The 18533-nt window shown below is 34.0% G+C and overlaps 1 protein-coding gene across 1 annotated transcript in view; it reads left to right on the top strand.

Moving 5' to 3' along the window:
* The window catches only part of MMP16 (matrix metallopeptidase 16), a 279495-nt gene that overhangs the window by 251507 nt on the left and 9455 nt on the right, over positions 1–18533 (top strand). The window contains exons 8-9 of the mRNA XM_081266469.1: positions 5096–5246; positions 14467–14582. Coding sequence (XP_081122595.1) covers positions 5096–5246; positions 14467–14582 — 267 coding nt within the window. The remainder of the gene's footprint in view (positions 1–5095; positions 5247–14466; positions 14583–18533) is intronic.

The following is an 18533-nucleotide window of genomic DNA, read 5'->3' as shown; positions in this document are numbered from 1 at the left end:
TCTATCTCATTGAATCTGGCAAGAAAATGATCTGGACCTTTGGGTGAGGGTTTTTCTTTATGAAATTTTCAGATTTAACAAGGGCTCAGGATAGGTTTATATTTGTATGACAGTATTTCCCAGCACACAATTTAATATAATCACTTATATAAATGGTTTTCCAACACAATACTGGGGTATGCCTTTATAGTTGCTCAGACTTGGTGGTAGTAATAAGATTCATTTCTCCTGCTCTGTTAACAGGATTCAAGACTAATGAGTACCATGTTATTGATGTAGCCTTTATTGTCCCATTTTATTGATCCTCTATTTGATTATTTGTGTAATATTAAACATGGTTCTTTGTATCAATAATCATTTGCTAAGTACCTCTTATTTCCCAGGCATTTTTATGGGGTGCTTCAGGAAAATATCATGTCATGTTTGATATTTTTCCTCAAGTCTTCTCATAGCCTGGAGTTGGGAGAAAGTTTGTGATCCATGCCAGCCAGTGTAGTGTACTAGTTAACAATACAATAAAAGTAAAGACCAGGTACTCAGACAATAAATTGGCCTATGTTTCTCAAAAAGGAAATCTTTTCCAGGGCAATGACACTGAATTTTGAAAGAGTTATCAGATTTTTCCAAAAAAGGGAGACAAATAGAATGAGAATGAGATATGTCACCTATATTGAAAGGACCCTTGAATGGCATATAGCTGAACTTCGAATTTTATCCTGAATGCAATGAAAAAAAAATCACTGGAAACTTTAAACAAAAGAGAGATGAGGTTTGCCTTTTAGGGAAATCTCTTTAATGACCTTGGGAAGAGTAGATAAAAGAGAAACCAACAGGTGGCAGGGAGCTTAGAAAGGAGAATTTTGGAATAATATAAGCTAGAAAGTTGTTGTTAAGGCACCTGGCTAGATGACAACATGGAATATTGGCTAAAAGCTAGAACCCTGGTCAAGAGACTTGGGAACTCAAATGCATCTAATATCGTTTTTGACATTTAAATGTTCAAAAGTTGTATTGAACAGTCTCATTCAGTTAAATGAAAATGAATCCAGTTGGGTTAATAGAGCTTAAAGGGGATTTGTGGTGTGTGACAAGAACTCACAATTCAGGAATAGAACTCTCTTTGTGACCCCCTGGTCACTCTCCCCTTCTTAGTTTGCTCTTCACATCTATTCCATTCTCTTCTCTCTTTCACGCCATCTCTCTTGACACAATTTCTACCTCCTCATAATGTCTTCTTGTCCATAGCCATCATGGATTCTCAGGCTTCGTACTATATAACAAATATTTTCTCCTACTGAGTGGGAAACTCTTTCAATGCCCCTTGGGCCACATTGCCAAGTGAGAAATATGGATGGCTCTACTCATCTCTGCTCCTCTGACTGCACCATATCTCCATAGCTTCCTCTGCAGCACATTGGCTGGCTCCAGGTTTGGAGTGATAGCATAGAGGGAGACAATGGAGGATAAGAGATAAAGCAATTATCTTTAGAAGGGATATGGAAATGTCTCATGCTAGCTACAGTGAGAGTGGGATTCAGCAGACAACTTCAAGTGAGAGTTAGGAATTCAAATAAGTTGAATGTAATGAATCATTAAATATGAAAAACAATGTGAGCCCCTGACTAACTAATAGGCCATCTACCCAAAGAAGGAAAAGAAGAAGAAAGATCTTGGGATGAATACAATTTTGGACTTGTAAATTAATTTTGCAGAAAATCCCAATAGGTGACTATATAAGCTGTTTGGCTTTCAAGAGATATTTGGATTAGAGAGCGCCATTTATTACCACTCTGTTTTTTGGCTTCTGAAATATACTATTATTTTATTCTTTCTCATTGCCTCTTCTTCTTTCTCTTCCTTTGCATATTCTTCCTTTATGTGATCTTATTTGAAGGTTACATGTTTCTAGAAGCCCAGTTCTGGCTTCTCTTTGTTTTCTCTATATACTGTCTCCTAGATAATCTCACTAAATTGTAAATTATAAACACCATATTTATACTATAACTTAAAAATTGTTGTCTTCACCCGGGCACATCCAGTTGATTACATGATTTATGTAGATATCATGCTGACATCTCAAACTCTTGATTTGAACCCACCTCCATTCGTCTTTGTCTTATTGAATAACACTCTGATTCTCTTGTCTACACAAACCAGAACTTGAGAATCATCCTTGGTATTATCTTTGTTTACTCCCCTCTGCCAGTCCCTCAGAAATGCCTATAATTTCATCTCTATAATATATCATGAATTCATTTTCTCTTCTACACCTCAATTTATGCAACGTTAGTTCAAACTACGATTGATGAACATTCTAATGCAACTATTCAATGATTTTGTCTTTGTTTTAAAACAAAATTCAAACTCCTGTAAAGGTTATCTGATCTTTACCTCTATCCTTACTCTACACTCCTATCATACTATGTTCTAGTCACATAACAAACTTCTTCTCATGACAGCATATGTTCTTGATACTTCCCTCATTAAAAACAACCTTCACTGAGCTGGAGCCTTTGAATGATACAAGTCCACAATTGAATAGGAGGATCATTTCTGTGTCCACTATAAAGTAGCCCCAATCCCATCCATCTCCATTCATGTCCTTTTTCTGTTTTTAAATACTTATTCCTCTGGGGGTATCTTCATTTATTTGTTTGCTTATTTAAGGCTGGTTTTCCCACACCCATCCATTAGAATCTAAGCTTTAGGAGATAGAGATGCTGCTCTCCTTGTTCACTCCCATACCTCTGGCATCTGCAGCAGCACTTGGTATTTGTACTATAGAGGTTGTTGAATGAGTGATTCAGTTAATTACTTCTTGCAAAAGAAACTTGACATGTCTTTTAATTTCTTCCTACAGTAATTCATTTTTCACGAAAGAATAAAGTCATCATTTAAAAATATAAAACTGATTGTATCATTTTATAATTTAATCTCTGATGGTTTCCTAGTGCACTCAAATTAAAATCAGACCCATAGGTTGGTTATCAGTGCCATCCTCCTTGCTCATTACTGTCCACTAATCTTTCACTTCCTTGATAACTAATTCTCTTCTGCTTGGTCACTTTTCCTGACATTCTTTGCATAAATACTTTTTTTTCTTTAGATTTTTTTTTTTTTTTGTACCAGGGATTGAACTCAGAGACACTCAACTTCTGAGCCCCATCTACCCCTATTTTGTATTTTATTTAGAGACAGGTTCTTCTTGAGTTGCTTAGTGCCTCGATTTTGCTAAGGCTGGCTTTGAACTCACAATCCTCTTGTCTCAGCCTCCCAAGCCACTGGAATTACAGGTGTGTGTGTGCCACCCTGCCCGGCTGGTATGTTATTTTTTTAGAGAGATTTTTCCCTGACCTTAAATTAAGACCCTCTATTTTTTTTCTTTTTCTCAGTTTAGGGTATGTTTCTTCATAGCACTTATTAGTTTTTCTGTTGTTGCAATTATATATATGTGCATTTGGTTTCAGTCTGCCTCTTCATGTATGATGATCATGGTGGAGATTCAGTCTTTGTCTCTTTAGTATTCTTAGTATCTAACATGATTCTTGGAATACTGAGACACTCAACATTTTACTGTAAATTATATCAAATGGTAATAGAACGTCATAGAAAATAAATGAGATTTCCCATGGTTTCAAACTCAAGAGTCCTCATTAAATCCAGGCAGAAGATGTGGAGTTTGGTTTTAGTTTTGTTTTGTGTTGTTTTAGGGCAGTTTAAGAATTTTAAATGTCTTTGAGGTGTGACTTAAATGCTTCAGTATACATAGTCCTCATCCAAGAGTGGTACTTAAATATTTTAAAATAAAGCAAGGCCTTACATTAGTTAGTAAGGACATAGGAACTCCTACTTTTTAAAATAAAGCAAGGCCTTACATTAGTTAGTAAGGACATAGGAACTCCTACTTTACCAAATATTAATCCGAGGAGAGGTTAGTAATTCAATAGGTTGTTGGATCTTTCAAAAAAACTAAGTGGTCAGAGAAGAGAGAGAGAAGCCTTTGGGGCAATGGATATTTACTGACTTTCATAGAAATGTCCAATATTAGTGAAGATACTCCAATCCTGCCATCTCTAACTTAGCCCTTGTAGGTATCTAAGTTTGTGATTCCTTCCGTTATAGAGAAAGAAAAAATGAGAGCAAGGAACAGAGTCTCTGACAAAATAAGTTCAGAAAAGAGCACTGCAGAAGATAGAGAGGAACCAAGAGAAAATGGCTCTCTAGCAGCTTAGGGAGGAAAGTGCACTACAATATCAGGTCAATTCTGTCAGTAGATAAAGGTGAAGAACTGTTTGGAGGGCCTTGAGGGCTCCAAGAAGAAAAGAAGTTTTAATGCACTGTTGGGTATGAAATCAGCTTTCAGTGGAGGGAGAACTGGTTGGAGACAACTGGATGAGCATACTGTGAAGGACGGTGCTCAATTGTGCTGGGGACATGAGGCAGGAGTAGATATGTCATCTGCAGAGAATTTCCAAGCAGCAATACAACTGACTGAAGTTGGCCTGCTCTTGAGTGTTATCATGTGCTGGCAATTCTGCACAGGTTAGGGTTTAAATTGTCCTCCCCTCAGTTACCACTCTTATAGAGAGGGATAGTTTACAGCTGAAAGAGGGCAGAATCAGAGGAGGATGGTTTATAAGACTAGAGAGACTTGTGACTTTTTACATAATAAAGGAAGAGGTCAGCTCAGAGGAAGTGCTTCAACAGAAAAGACATAATCATTAAAGCAATTTGAGGACACACAGAATGAACAAAACCCAGGGATGACTTAGCTTTGAAGAAAAATAGGGGATCTAATTCCCAGGGGCAGAATCCTGGATCTGTGACTCAGAATTATGTCTTTAGTACTAGTTGTAAATTTATTTTATTTTTTAAATGAATGCAATTTTGAATATATTACTGTGTAATTATTCATTATATCTGTTTTTTTGAAAATAACATTGGTGTTTCAAAAATAACATCAATATTGTACACATGACTGCTACTAACATATTTCAAAGATTCCATGCAAATAACTTAAATGCATTGTGCTAATAGAGATATTCTAATCTGACATTCAATTAATGCATTCTGCATTTGCACTTATTTCGTACAGGTAACAAATATTGGGTATTCAAGGACACAACTCTTCAACCTGGTTACCCTCATGACTTGATTACTCTCGGAAGTGGAATTCCCCCCCATGGTATTGACTCAGCCATTTGGTGGGAGGACGTTGGGAAAACCTATTTCTTCAAAGGGGACAGGTCAGTACACACATCACATAGGAAAGAGTTAATGAATGTTTCCAGAAGTCAATGTTTCTGGTCTATCATAGGCAAGCGCTGTTGATAACGAATCTGTGTGGCTATAAACACAAGTTAATGCAGTAGAAAATATTTTAAAATACATTTTAAATAATATAATATTTAAGATAAATCACCATATAATGAACTAATGTGACTTTCTTATGATGTATTTTTTTAGATTTTTCTTTCTAATACATTTTAAATTTATTTTTTTATTAGTTCTAATCAGTTATCCATGACAGCAGAAAGCTTTTTAATTCATTGTACACAAATGGAGCACAACTTTTCATTTCTGTGGTTGTACACCATGTAGTATCTATTGTACCACATGTGTTGTCATATATATACCTAGAGTCATGATATTCATCTCATTCTACTGTCTTTGCTACTTCTGTGCCCCCTCCCCTTGGCCCCCTCAAACTTATTCCATTCCCCCCACATCCCCTCATTATGGATCAGCCTACTTATTATGGTGTATATTTCTACAATATATATTCTTTCTTTTCTCCATGTTCTTTGCATGCCTATAAAGCTACATAGGCAGTGAATATATGTGTCCTTATAGTACATTTTCTTATAATTTTACTACATCTAGGAAAAAAAATACTTCTTAGTACAAGCTTTGTGTGTCCTTACACTCAATGTTAAATGGTTACCCTTCACACACAGTTAATTGTGACCATTTTCAAATAATTTCAGTTTTCTCACAGGTATTCCCTTAGAAGTCATTTATTAAGTTACCAACAAGCAGATGCTGTGAACTATTAACAAGCTATCACTGAAGTAGATACTGTTAGCGTGAAGTATAACATCCCTTCCCGGAAACTTTATTCTTCTCCTTTTTCCTGTGACATCACTAACAGGATTCATAAATTTTTTTTATAACTAAATTGTTAGCCTTATAACTCACAGTATCTATCAAGTATACATAGCTCCACCCCTGTCCATTCTTTGACAGATATTACATATAAAATATATGAAGACTGTTTTTATCAATTTAAATAAATACTAAGTAGAAAAAGTAATAAAGATGAAAACTCAAATTTCAACTAAATTGTTACTAACTGGGTAACAATATGAAAGCACTAATTAGCCCTCACTGGTTTGTAGGACTTACATATGCCATTGGGCTGCCTTTTCTAAGCACATTATAAAGAATACACAGGCTTTAATGTCTTATGTGCTCCTAAAGAGTTTGCCTGATTACCCTGGCATAAAATATCCCTGTTTGTTATCTCCAGCTTTAAGAGAAAAATAACTAAGGATATAAATATGTTTATTTAAAATTTATGATTTTTAATTGCAAATGATTTCAGACATTGAGTTTTATCTGTGATGAAATCCTATAATTGGTCTCCATGTGTAAGAATGTAAACTTTTGAGTTTATTCTGTTTTCAACTTTTACGTATATTATATTTCTATAACAAAATATCCATAGATTTTAATTCATGAAAATATAGTCAAGGCCTTTCTAAAACACTTCGTAGTAAATCACAAACAAAAGGATTCAGCATAGAGATGTTTGCTAGAGCCACAAAAAGCATAATGACTCTCAACATTATATAAGTATAATATAATAGAAGAGAAAAAATGAAGTACTTATTGCCACAGAATAATGACCACTAAATAAAATAAATGTGCAGACTTATATTCTTTAAAACATTATAACCCTTGAGGTTGTTTAATTCTCTAGTTTTGATTATTTATATATACTCTTTCAGGACTAGGCATAGGACAGAAGGCTGAGAAGATATGTTGGAGAGATTGGTTTTCAGACACAGAAGGAGAGTTTAGCTTTTGGGCTCTGGATGTAGCACAGTGGTAAAGCTTGCCTAGCATGCACAAGGCCCTAAGTTCAATCTTCAATATGGGTTGGAGAGTTTCATACATAACATTAAAAGTTATCATTTAATTATCAGATAGTTTTTTTCCTATATATGCCAGAAATATTTTTTAAATCTTCTTCCCCTTCTAAAAATTTAGTTCTTATTAGAAAAATTTTACTTTACAGATAAATACTAGTTATTAGTATTAATATTAAATTAATTTGAGAGATACCTCAAATTCATGAAATCAGTTTAGATTTAATACCAAATTTACAATAAATATTGTTAATAAATGAGAAAATGGTTTCAGTTCATTTCCTTCCTACTTCAAACACTTTTTGTAAGATAGAGCAAAGTGTATGAATATACTCTTATTACGTGTTTTATTTAAATCACTGTGATTTTATAGGCTTTAAAAATATTGAAAGTAGGATTCCATATAATTTCCAGGCATATGATCTGATGTATCATGAATTATAGGTGATACATATTTATATAATTATATAATTCCAGAGTCATAACATTTATCAATACATTCATTCTAGATTTATGACCCTTCCTAATTGTACCTAGCTGCCTGTAGTGACAATATGACTATAAGGCAGTCAATTCCATTTTCAATAACTTTAATGTCTGCTTCCTTCAGATGTCTGTACCAGTCCTGGCCTAGCCCTCATTAATTCATTCAAAATTTATTTTTCAAAACATATTATATCACATGTGCTAGACAATAAAGATAGATAATATTTAAAACTACAAGGCTTCCCATGGCTCTTACATTCTGTTGGAGTAAAAAAAAAAAATAATGACCTTAATGGTTTTTACATTGAGAAATGTTACAAAGAAGTATGGCAAGGTTTTTAGGGATAGAGATTCATTGGAGATAAGGAGTAATTAGGAAGTAGTAGAAGTTGGAGAGGAACTCACTTGTGAATGGCACACTTGAGGGGTACCTGAAGAGGGACAGGTTTTAGCTATATGAAACTATTCAGACCAATGTGTCATGGACAGATGAAATAGTTGTGCTAAGGACATGAAAATAGGACATTCAAAAACAGAAGAAAGCATTGTGGTTAGAGCATAGCCATTAAGTGGTCAGAAGAGGTCAAGCAGGTCAGTAGAGATCCAATGGCACAGCGTCCTGGAAGTCATCGGGAAGACTTTGTACTGAGTACAATGGAAAGGCAGTATAGATTTTCAGGAGCACAGTGACTTGATTTTATGTGTGTCCCTAAAGGTCATTCTGGCTGCTGTGAAGAATGGGCTTCCAGAGTGGAAGTAAGAAGGGTACTTGGGAGACCATTGGACAGGCAGAGAGGACAGTAGCAGTGGAGGTGAAGCAAAAGAGATAGATGAAGGATTCCTTTTGAATGTAATCATAATAAACTATTCTTATGACTTGGATCTCAGGGGACATGAAACAATTTCTAGGATCTTCACCCAAAAATTGAGTAGTGCAATTTCTGGAGAAAAAGGAGACAAGGAAAAGAATACTGGGCGGGGGAGAGATGAAGAGATTGAAATGTTCATGTTCGATCTGAAGCATCTATTTGAAAACCAAACGAGAGGAATCAAGTAGGCAGTTGGATAATTGAGTTTGACTCTGAATGGAAAGGTCAGTGGGAGGCACAGATTTGGGAGTAATTGACATATAAAAGGTATTGAAAGCAGAGGTCCCCATGAAATCTTTTAAGAATGGAAATCATCAAGAGTAGAGGAAATGGTGGTTCTTTAAATAGATCTGTAAATGCAGATTAAAATATCTGCTCTTTCACTACTTCACATACAGCATGGAACTCGGTCCCTCAGATTCCTGCTTGCCCTTTTCATAATAGACTATAATTTGGTACTTGGATACATTTTGGTCTTCATAGCATTTAGCTCTAAAATGCTGTGTTTCTAAATCACTTCTTAGCATCTTCTCACAAATAAATTCCAAGATTCTAGTGCGATATAGCATTCGAAGTTCAACTATTGAGAAGTGTAAAATCATATTTTTTAAAAGACAAAATTCTGGCCCACCTTGGAATTTTTTAAATTGCCACTAATAGTCAAATAGAAAAATACTTCCAGCTTAAATTGTGTTTATGAATTAATTATTTTATGTATATTTAAATCATTCAACAACATAGTAAAAATGATATTTTCTGTTTTGTCAGATTTTAAGTATGTTTCTGAAGAGTATGATTATTTGGGTATGAAAAAAGAAGCATTCTATTATTTTGTGGTCATAAATCTTGAATCTGGGCAAAGAATTGCAACCATGTTGGATTTATTTTTTTTAATTTTTTATTCTAATTTGTTATATATGACAGCAGAATGCATTACAATTCATATTACATATATAAAGCACAATTTTTCATATCTCTGGTTGTATGCAAAATATATCCACACCATTCATGTCTTCTCATACATGTTTAGGGTAATGATGTCCATGAGATGGACACCATGTTGGATTTAAAAAAAAAATCTGTCATGTGAAATGACCCTTGGGTCCACTTGAATTTAGTTTGGAATTCAGTATCCAGCAATATCTAATTAAATTGTTTCACTACAGAAACTTCTATATTGTTTTATTTCTTAGCATAGAAAGCATTTTAAAAATTTACATCATGAATAACTCTTTTCTCCTATTCATGTGATTCATGATCAAGTCTAAAATCTGATTAATGAATCTTATTTCTTATCATAATTGTTTTAAACCATTAAGAATGCTTCTCTCAAAGAAACATCTAATTAAAATCAAAATTCTACAGTAGATCCCGGTGGTTCAGGAGGCTGAGGCAGGAGGATCACAAGTTCAAAGCCAACCTTAGCAACTTAGTAAGGCCCTAAGCAACTTATCAAGACTCTCTCTCAAAACAAACAAACAAACAAAAAACTTAAATGCTTGGGATATGGCTGAGTTGTTAAGTGCCCCTGGGTTCAGTTCCCAGTTTAAAATTAAAAAAAAAAAAATCTACAATACACATGACTGATGATCAGAATGAAAAGGTATATGATGTTCATTTATAAACTCTTTCTCATTTATTGACCCTTCCGCACAAAATTCCAAATTTTCTCCACTATAACATCTAAATTTTAAAGTCCTCAAGCAGTTTATTTAAAGAGTTCTAGCCTGAATATGCTATTTCTTTTTTAACCAATCCATAAACTTATTTTTCTGGGAGGAAAATATCAGCAGGTTGAGCTTTTTTGTTAATGTTGGAAAATGTTCAAATATGTGAAAATTAAAACCCAAACCTTTATTTAACAAGCCCCAGTACCTTTAGCAAGACAACCCTGAAAATAGTTAAGCATTTCTAATCACATTCCAGTCTATGGATATTCACAAAGCTGACACACAGCAGGCAACCTGAGGGTTCAAGCCTACACTGAGATTCTCAGATTGCAAAGTGATCCCCTATTCTAATTTTACATTATCTGCTGGGAAAGAGAAAATTCATTTATTTTGTAAATTTATACCAGAATTATGTGGCTATAAAAGAATCTAATAAAACTCACATTCCATAGATATTTTCTTGAAACGTACATTCTATGAATCTTATGTGTCTGGCATACAATAGAGAGGCTCAAAAAGTTCTTTCCTGGCACATGTGAGGCATCACATAAAAATAAATAAATATATGATTGATAGATAGATAGATAGATAGATAAAAGTATTGTGTCCATCTTCAACTTAAAAAAAAAATATCAGTGGATGAGAGTTATCTAAGAGAGAATAGAAAAAGGAAGGAAGGAAAATTATACATAACAACTATACCTCAACAATAAGAGTGAAAAGTAAATATATTATCAGGATGCTATATGCCATGAGAGTTACTAGCAGCAACAAGGTTGAAAACATACTGAACTATGAACCAAAGAGGGCTCATTTGAATTTCAGCTCTTCCATAACACAGCAGAGCAAAGGTAAATCAGTCACTTATCTTCAAATAAAATGATGCCCAGTGCTGTGACACTGATTGAGCAACAATATACACTATAGTTATAGTTAGGACATTTTTATAGAGAACATTATAGTATAAAGATTGTTGAGGGAGTTAAGGGAAATCAAATAATAGAATGTATTATATAAATTTGCTTTATGGGCACAAAACACAACATAAAATATAGATATTATTACATAAAGAATAATATGACTACTTCTCAGAAACTGGTTTCTAAGTATGTAGTAATGTTACTAAATGACTGCATCATACCAGGATTTAAATTATTCCAAAATTCAACCATTTCAAACTGACTTTAACTTATATTTTATGTCATTTAATTATGCCATTTATTGTAAGGTATATCATTATTTAATCTATCATTGAAGGGAAACCCTTCCAAGTACATTTTTTTCCTTTTTTTCTGGGGGTAGGGGGTTAACAGTGATTGAACTCTGGGGCACTTGAACATTGAGCCAAATCTCCAGCCCTATTTTGTATTTTATTTAGAGACAGGGTCTTACTGAGTTGCATAGTGACTCACTTTTGCTGAGACTGGCTTCGAACTCGTGATCCTCCTGAGCCAGTGGAATTTCATGTGTGCACCCCCATGTCCTTCTTACCAAGTACATTTTGATTCTGTAATACAACATGCATTCTGATCCCTAGAGATGTAAAATGGGGGGGAGCTATTATCCAAGAAATAAAGTATTTCCATATTTCCTTGTGAGAAGCTTTCTTTCGTTGAGTGAAAGAAGCCACTAACATATGTGTTGTAAATTCCATTGAAGTATTAACTAAAGAGGAGAGAACTTTATATTATAACCATAGTCTCAAACACAGTGACCATTCTGTAGTCATCACAGAATGTTCTACAGGAATGGAATATTCACAAATAATTCAAAATAAGATGTTTTAAAGAAAAAGTGTGAAAGAAACTGTATTTCAGGACTGGTAGCCTAACATTCGAATAATTTTACTTCATTATCCAAGGAAGATAGGCACCTATCACCATTATTTCACCTCAGTGCTTCTCCATGAAGCTTTTTCTGATCTGCTCATCAGATCTGCTCTAGTTTGCCTGTGATGAGTACCTATGGCAAACAAGTGTGAGAGATTGTTTCCCTTTCTGGGTTAACACAGCTTTGTAGGTTACAAATGGGAACACTTCTTGAAGCAATGTTTTCCTCATTTCCATGTGAACATTGAAGATGAAGGAGGTACTAATATTGCAAATATTATCTGAGTGAGTTTCTAGGTATTTATAATAAAACTTACTGCACAAAATCTGTAGATAAAGGATCCTCCATAAGAACTAGCACAGAAAAAAATTCAGAGTAGATTTTTTTCTAATTTTAGGCAAAATGACTAATCCCAAGAAGAATTAAATCATGTCATTTACCAAACCTGGGTGGATAAAACCTAGATTTCAGGGCTGGGGATATGGCTCAAGTAGTAGTATGCTCGCCTAGTATGCATGAGGCACTGAGTTCGATTCTCAGCACCACATAAAAATAAAATGGGGATATTGTGTCCACCTAAAACTAAAAAATAAATATTAAAAAAACCCACTAGATTTCATAGGTAATCATGGATGTTTAGTTGGGAGAAGGAGACATATCAAATAAATTGGGAAAATTTGGTGTATCAAGTAAATATGGAAATTATATTCATTGTGAAAAGAGTAAAGACTTTTGAAATCAGACAAACATGTTTATACATCTATCTGTCAATAATTCTCATTCATATAGGGACAGCAATTACTTTATCGTGGATTTTTTGTGAATAAAGAAGATAATCCACAGAGTTTTGTGATTTTTGGATTTGGCATTATGCCTAAAATAGGCAATATTACTCTGAATTCCAGTAGATTTGCCCCAAAATTATGACAATGTTTATTTAATATAAAAATATAAACTTGTTTTATTCTTAGAACATATAGACAATAATGAGTGATCCAAAGTAGGGATATTCATTTTCTTTCATAGAAGTCTAGGGGTTCTGGAAAAATGGCTTGAGGGCACCCTGTGAAAGAACAGGAGCCAGATGGTTCTGACTCTAGCTGAGCTTTGCTTTACTATTTTACTACCTTGACTCCATTCAAGATCTGTCCTAAAGTCTATGCTCATATACACAATTTTCTCATCTATAATTTCACTTTGATGTCTGAATTCAACACCCTAACTCTCAAGATTCAGACTGCCATCACATATTTTTCCTTGCTTTCTTAGGGCAACAGTAATCTTCCAGATTATCAGGCCCAGAGATCTAAGGTCACGTTCAATTTCCTTCTTTCTCACATTTCAAATCCGATTGATTGATCACTAAGTCCTTTGGTCTCTTTCTTTAAAATATATCCCCAATCTGTTAAATTATCATCAGCTCTATAACTGACTCCTCATTTCAAGGCTTATTGCAGTGACTTCTTAACTAGTATCTCTGCTTCTGCTTTATCTCTTTCAACTCCTTTTGCATGAAGCAATCAGCATATTCTTTTCAAGAATTAGTCATCTCTTGAAGAATCTCTACTCAAAGTATATATTTTCATATCCCTTAGAGGAAAACCGAAGGTTTTATGTGGTGTAAAGACCTATCTCACCTTAGATTCGGGCTCCTGCTCAGACTTTGTGTCTAATCACCCTCGCTTCCTGGTACGTGCTCAAGTACTCCATGCCTGTACTTTCCACAGGAACTTCACCTCCTCTGCCTGCAGTGTTCTCTAAATACTAAAATGTGTTGTTCCTCACTTTTCTCTGCTCAAATGTTAGCTTATCAAAGAGTTCTTTTCTTTCTACTAGTTTAAAAATGGCTTCTACATATTCCTAGATAACTCTATCTGCCTTGTTTTTTTTCTTCATAGCTCTTACCATCTTCAATCATTGCATGCATTTTTTGATAATTGGTTTATTGTCTTTATACTCACATATCCTAAAATCTAAGATCAAGGAGACCTGGGGCACATCTGTTTTGTTCAAGGTTGTGTTTCTTAAAAAAATCAAGATTCAGTATGTGCGCACACTTGTGAGCGCATACACACACATGGGTTTGTGATACCCTTATGAATTGCAAATATACTTAGGTAGAATAATATAGTTAGCATTTTTATGAATTTTAGCAGACTGAATAAATGCTAATTTTCACATACACAGGATATGCATAGTAATATATACATTTTAACACATGCAGGATATGTATAATAATAAACACATCTTTAACATATGCAGGAAAGGAAATAGAATAAATACCTTATGCCCCCTGTGTCTTCAGATGTTCCATAAATCACTTACAGGTATATAGGCAATAGTGTCAAACATACAGCACTAATTTAATGAATGATAACTGTAACTATTTGTTTTTTTTTGTATGCGTGTATATATATATTTTTTTTTCCTTTGTGTGTGTTGTTATGTTGTCCTTTTTAGGTATTGGAGATATAGTGAAGAAATGAAAACCATGGACCCTGGCTATCCCAAGCCAATCACAGTCTGGAAAGGGATCCCTGAATCTCCTCAGGGAGCCTTTGTGCACAAAGAAAATGGTATGCAAGATGTGCATTACACATTTCTTAAGTTTCCTAACTATTGTAGTAACACACTGTTCTTTTTCATTATGTTAAATCACTGGGAGATGCCATACTTCAGCTATGTAATATTTATATAAACTTTCCTCTTAGATTAATATTTAGTATTATGCTGTACTTCTTAATCTCAACTTACTTAATTTTGTGAAGAATCATTAGAAAGATACACAGTTAATATTTTAACATGGGGAAGTTTAGATACCTTTGAATTAAACTGACCTATATGTCTATTAACATCTCTGTAAATATAATAATAAGAAAATATGTGGGATAGGAACTGGCCTTGAGAGGAAGAGATTAGTATAGACCGAAGAACAAAGCACCTAATAATAATGCAAGTTGAATATTATAATTTTTATTTGCTGCTTGCTTAGAGTGTTAGCAAACAAGCAAGATCTTCATTCAGTATAGTCAGACTAGAGAGATTATATAATGACTTCATACAAAATCAAAAGGTAAGCTATGTACATGACATTTGATAACCAGAAAATCCAAGATAATGGGATGCTGAAACATTGCCTCTACTTCACTCTTCCACCATTATATAAATCTATTGTTGTAGGAATCCTCCTTCAACGGTCAATTTTTTTAAAAGTCCACAGGCTCAAAATTAAGCTGTAAATGTTTATGCCTTTTACATTGAAGTGAAATATGCCTACCTATTGATACTAATTCTGCCATCTTGGCCAATGAAATATGAGTATCTGATGCCATTGAATGTCTTCTCTGTTATTAGGATTGTTACATAAATTCATTATATCAAATTTAATTGTCCTACATAAGTACCTCTTTACCAACACTAAACTCATTCAAATAACTTATCCCTGATTGTAAAATTTGTAAGATATGTACTTAAGTCTTGAAACTAAGGACATTTTAGCCCCAATAAATATGATTTAATGCACTGTCTCCAAAGAGGAAACATTAATGTGTTTTTTTACATTGTTTTGCTAAAGTAACTGGCCATCTGTTATATCTGGTTAAATTTTTCATTTAGTCATACTAGACAAACCCAGGTTTCCTGAGATTGTCACTTCCTAAGCCATCCTCCTTCCGGTTTTCCCTATAACCATCTTAACAATTTTTCTTTCTTCTTTTTTCCTCTTTACTTTTAGTTCCCTAAAATAACCGCAATAGTCCAAATTAGATTTGACTCTTTCAGAATACGGTGGAATGATTTCTTAACATAGATTACCTCACAGTGTTTTTCACACAGCAGCATTGGTTTTTAACTGTAATAAAATCATAGTAAAGAATCAACCCCTCCTTCAAATTATTCCTACATTTGTTGTCAAGTCACACTTTTTGAATATTCCATTTTTTTCTTTGGAATTCACTTTTGAAAGAGACACAAAATTCCAATTTTAATTATCATATTTTGTTTTACCATTTGCAGCCCCGTGTTTGGCCTATTAACATAGTTTTGTCCCCTGGTTCCGTCAGTTTGGTGTATTTATTCTTCCCCTCAACACTCACTCTCTGTTAAAATACCACAAGTTTGATTTAAACAAACATTTCCACAGGAGTCAGTTTATTCACAAATATTTACCAAACACTTAACTGCCTACCAATAAACATGTAAAAGCCCAAAATAGGACATAGAGGCACTGCCATTGGAGAACATCGATTCACCACTACAACTGCAATGAACTATCATTACATTTTTAGGATGAAGCAATAGAAAACTAACTAGTGAGATCTGGCCAAACATAAAGGAAAAAAGCATCATCAAAGTATACATTGCAACCTCACTGATTTCTTTCTGAAAATTTTAATTCTTATCATATGCAGGAGCATGACATCAGAGCTGTTTTTAAAACAGAAAAAGATATAATTAACTAAACATTTCCTCAACTAATTGACATTTCAGAAGTGAAAAAGGTAAACCTAAATTATTGAGCAAGATAGATTTTACAGAATAAAGGTTTAGCATATTTCTATTACCATATTCCAGTCTGCTTCTTTCCAACCATATTATTTAACAAACTCCTACAGACTAGATTCCTTATTTCTAACAATTGCTTTCAGTAACTACAAATTCTGTTCCTATATATGTAGTGTGTTACTATAAAATTTGGCTTTTAGAACTGAAAAATATGAAATGCCCAGTAGCATAGATAGTAATTAGCTTTGGCTAAAAATTGAAGATGAGGACACTTCCAGCTGTTAGTTTCCAGTTTATAAACATAAGAAGTACGTTCATCTATTCTGAAGGTCTGTTTAATTCTAAATCAGTGCCATTGTTCAACTGTGATCATCTAATGTGCTGTTATTTGGCAGGCCTTCAACATTTCTTCATCCAAGCTTGTTGAGTAATTACACTGGATTTCATTAGTGCGATCAAATACCAGCTCCCTACAGAAAAATTTGAATCTACATACACCTGTTTTCACTTGGCAAGTGGCTCTGATTGCAGAACTGTCCTTCGAAACTAAAAGCCACAGCAGATTTTCATGGCTTTGAACAGAAAGACTTGCAAAAGAAAGTTGACCTGATGTGATAGTCTATCCTTTCTGGAATTTTTTTGTGCAACGTTGGAGTTCTTTTTTTCAGGGGTGACATCTATTGCAACCTTTGATATTAAACCAACAACATCATTCATTGAGTGTTTAGACTTTATACGTATAAAAAAAAAATTTAAATCCTGCTTTCACCACGATACATATGTGTGTATGTGTATAGACATATATGTGTATATGCATATTATATATGAATATATTTTTTAAATCTACAACCCTCAATATCTTTGTCTGAAAAAAATGAGTAGTAACTTCTACTTGACCAAGCAGTTGTGAGACTTAAAAGAGAGGGCACATACTAAGTTTTTACACTTGCATCTCCCATAATTACAACATCAAATATTTCATTTTTTCTTAGTTTTATTGCAAAAACAAGAATTAAGTCCAAGTAGAACAGCCAAAAAAACTTGACATAAAGGAGCTATACACAGAAGAAAAGAGTAGATATCTGCCTTAAAAAAATTAACAGCAAAGCATGGAGAATAATCCTGAATGCATACGTATAATTTATTTGTCAGGAGCTCACAAAGTGAGCATCCAGAATGTTTTAGAACATGAATCATATATATTGCTGAGTTCTTTGAGCCTTCCTCATACCATCTCCTCCCCCAGGAATTGTAAGTTGCTTAGAAGTATCAAAGTTATAAATGTAGATTTGTTTATTCCTAAAAGGATTAATAAGGGCTTTTAAACACTCTATAAAATATAATTAATTGACACAAATTTAACATAAACTAAGTACAAATAAGTTAAACAACAGGGAAAAAAGAAGGGGAAAAATAGATGTGGCCTAGAGCCAAAAATGAGGTTAGCACACAAAATACTATGGATATCTATTTGTTAAGATTTCTAGCAGACAAAAGAAAACACCTCCAGTTTTATGATTTATAATGATTTCTTGTCCAAATGACAAAAGAAAACCTATTTTTTGGAGGAGCACAATGATGCCTGATAGTAAGACGATAAGAAATTTCCCTGGAGGTGTGGAGAGGTGAGAAGCTGCTTTATAAAATGTATTGAACAGTGTCTTCAGTGGCAGCCTGAGGGTAAAACAGTGTTTCCATTTATAAGGCTGTTTCAGTGTCTTTCAGTATAGATTGATGTCATCACACTAATGTGTGATTCTGTGCCAGCACACCATAAGCCAACAAAAGGATAAAGTTTTCTAGTGCAGAGGTGTAGATGTGACTTCCAGCTCATCATCCTCCAGCATCCTCTGTAGAACATCTCTCTCTCTGCTGAGCTTTCCATGGGTATTAAAAGGCACAGTTCCTGGAGCACAACAGTTGAACTGAGGATAGGTTTTCTTCCTACGAAAATGGAAGGGTCTTAAAATACACCTTTTACAAATTAGCTTATGTCATTAGCATTCCTATACTTACAGACTTTC

This window comes from Spermophilus citellus (assembly GCF_964194105.1).
Source record: "Spermophilus citellus genome assembly, chromosome: 14".
Taxonomy (NCBI): domain Eukaryota; kingdom Metazoa; phylum Chordata; class Mammalia; order Rodentia; family Sciuridae; genus Spermophilus; species Spermophilus citellus.
Note: the sequence above shows the minus strand (reverse complement) of the source record. Positions and strands in the feature narration are given on the sequence as shown.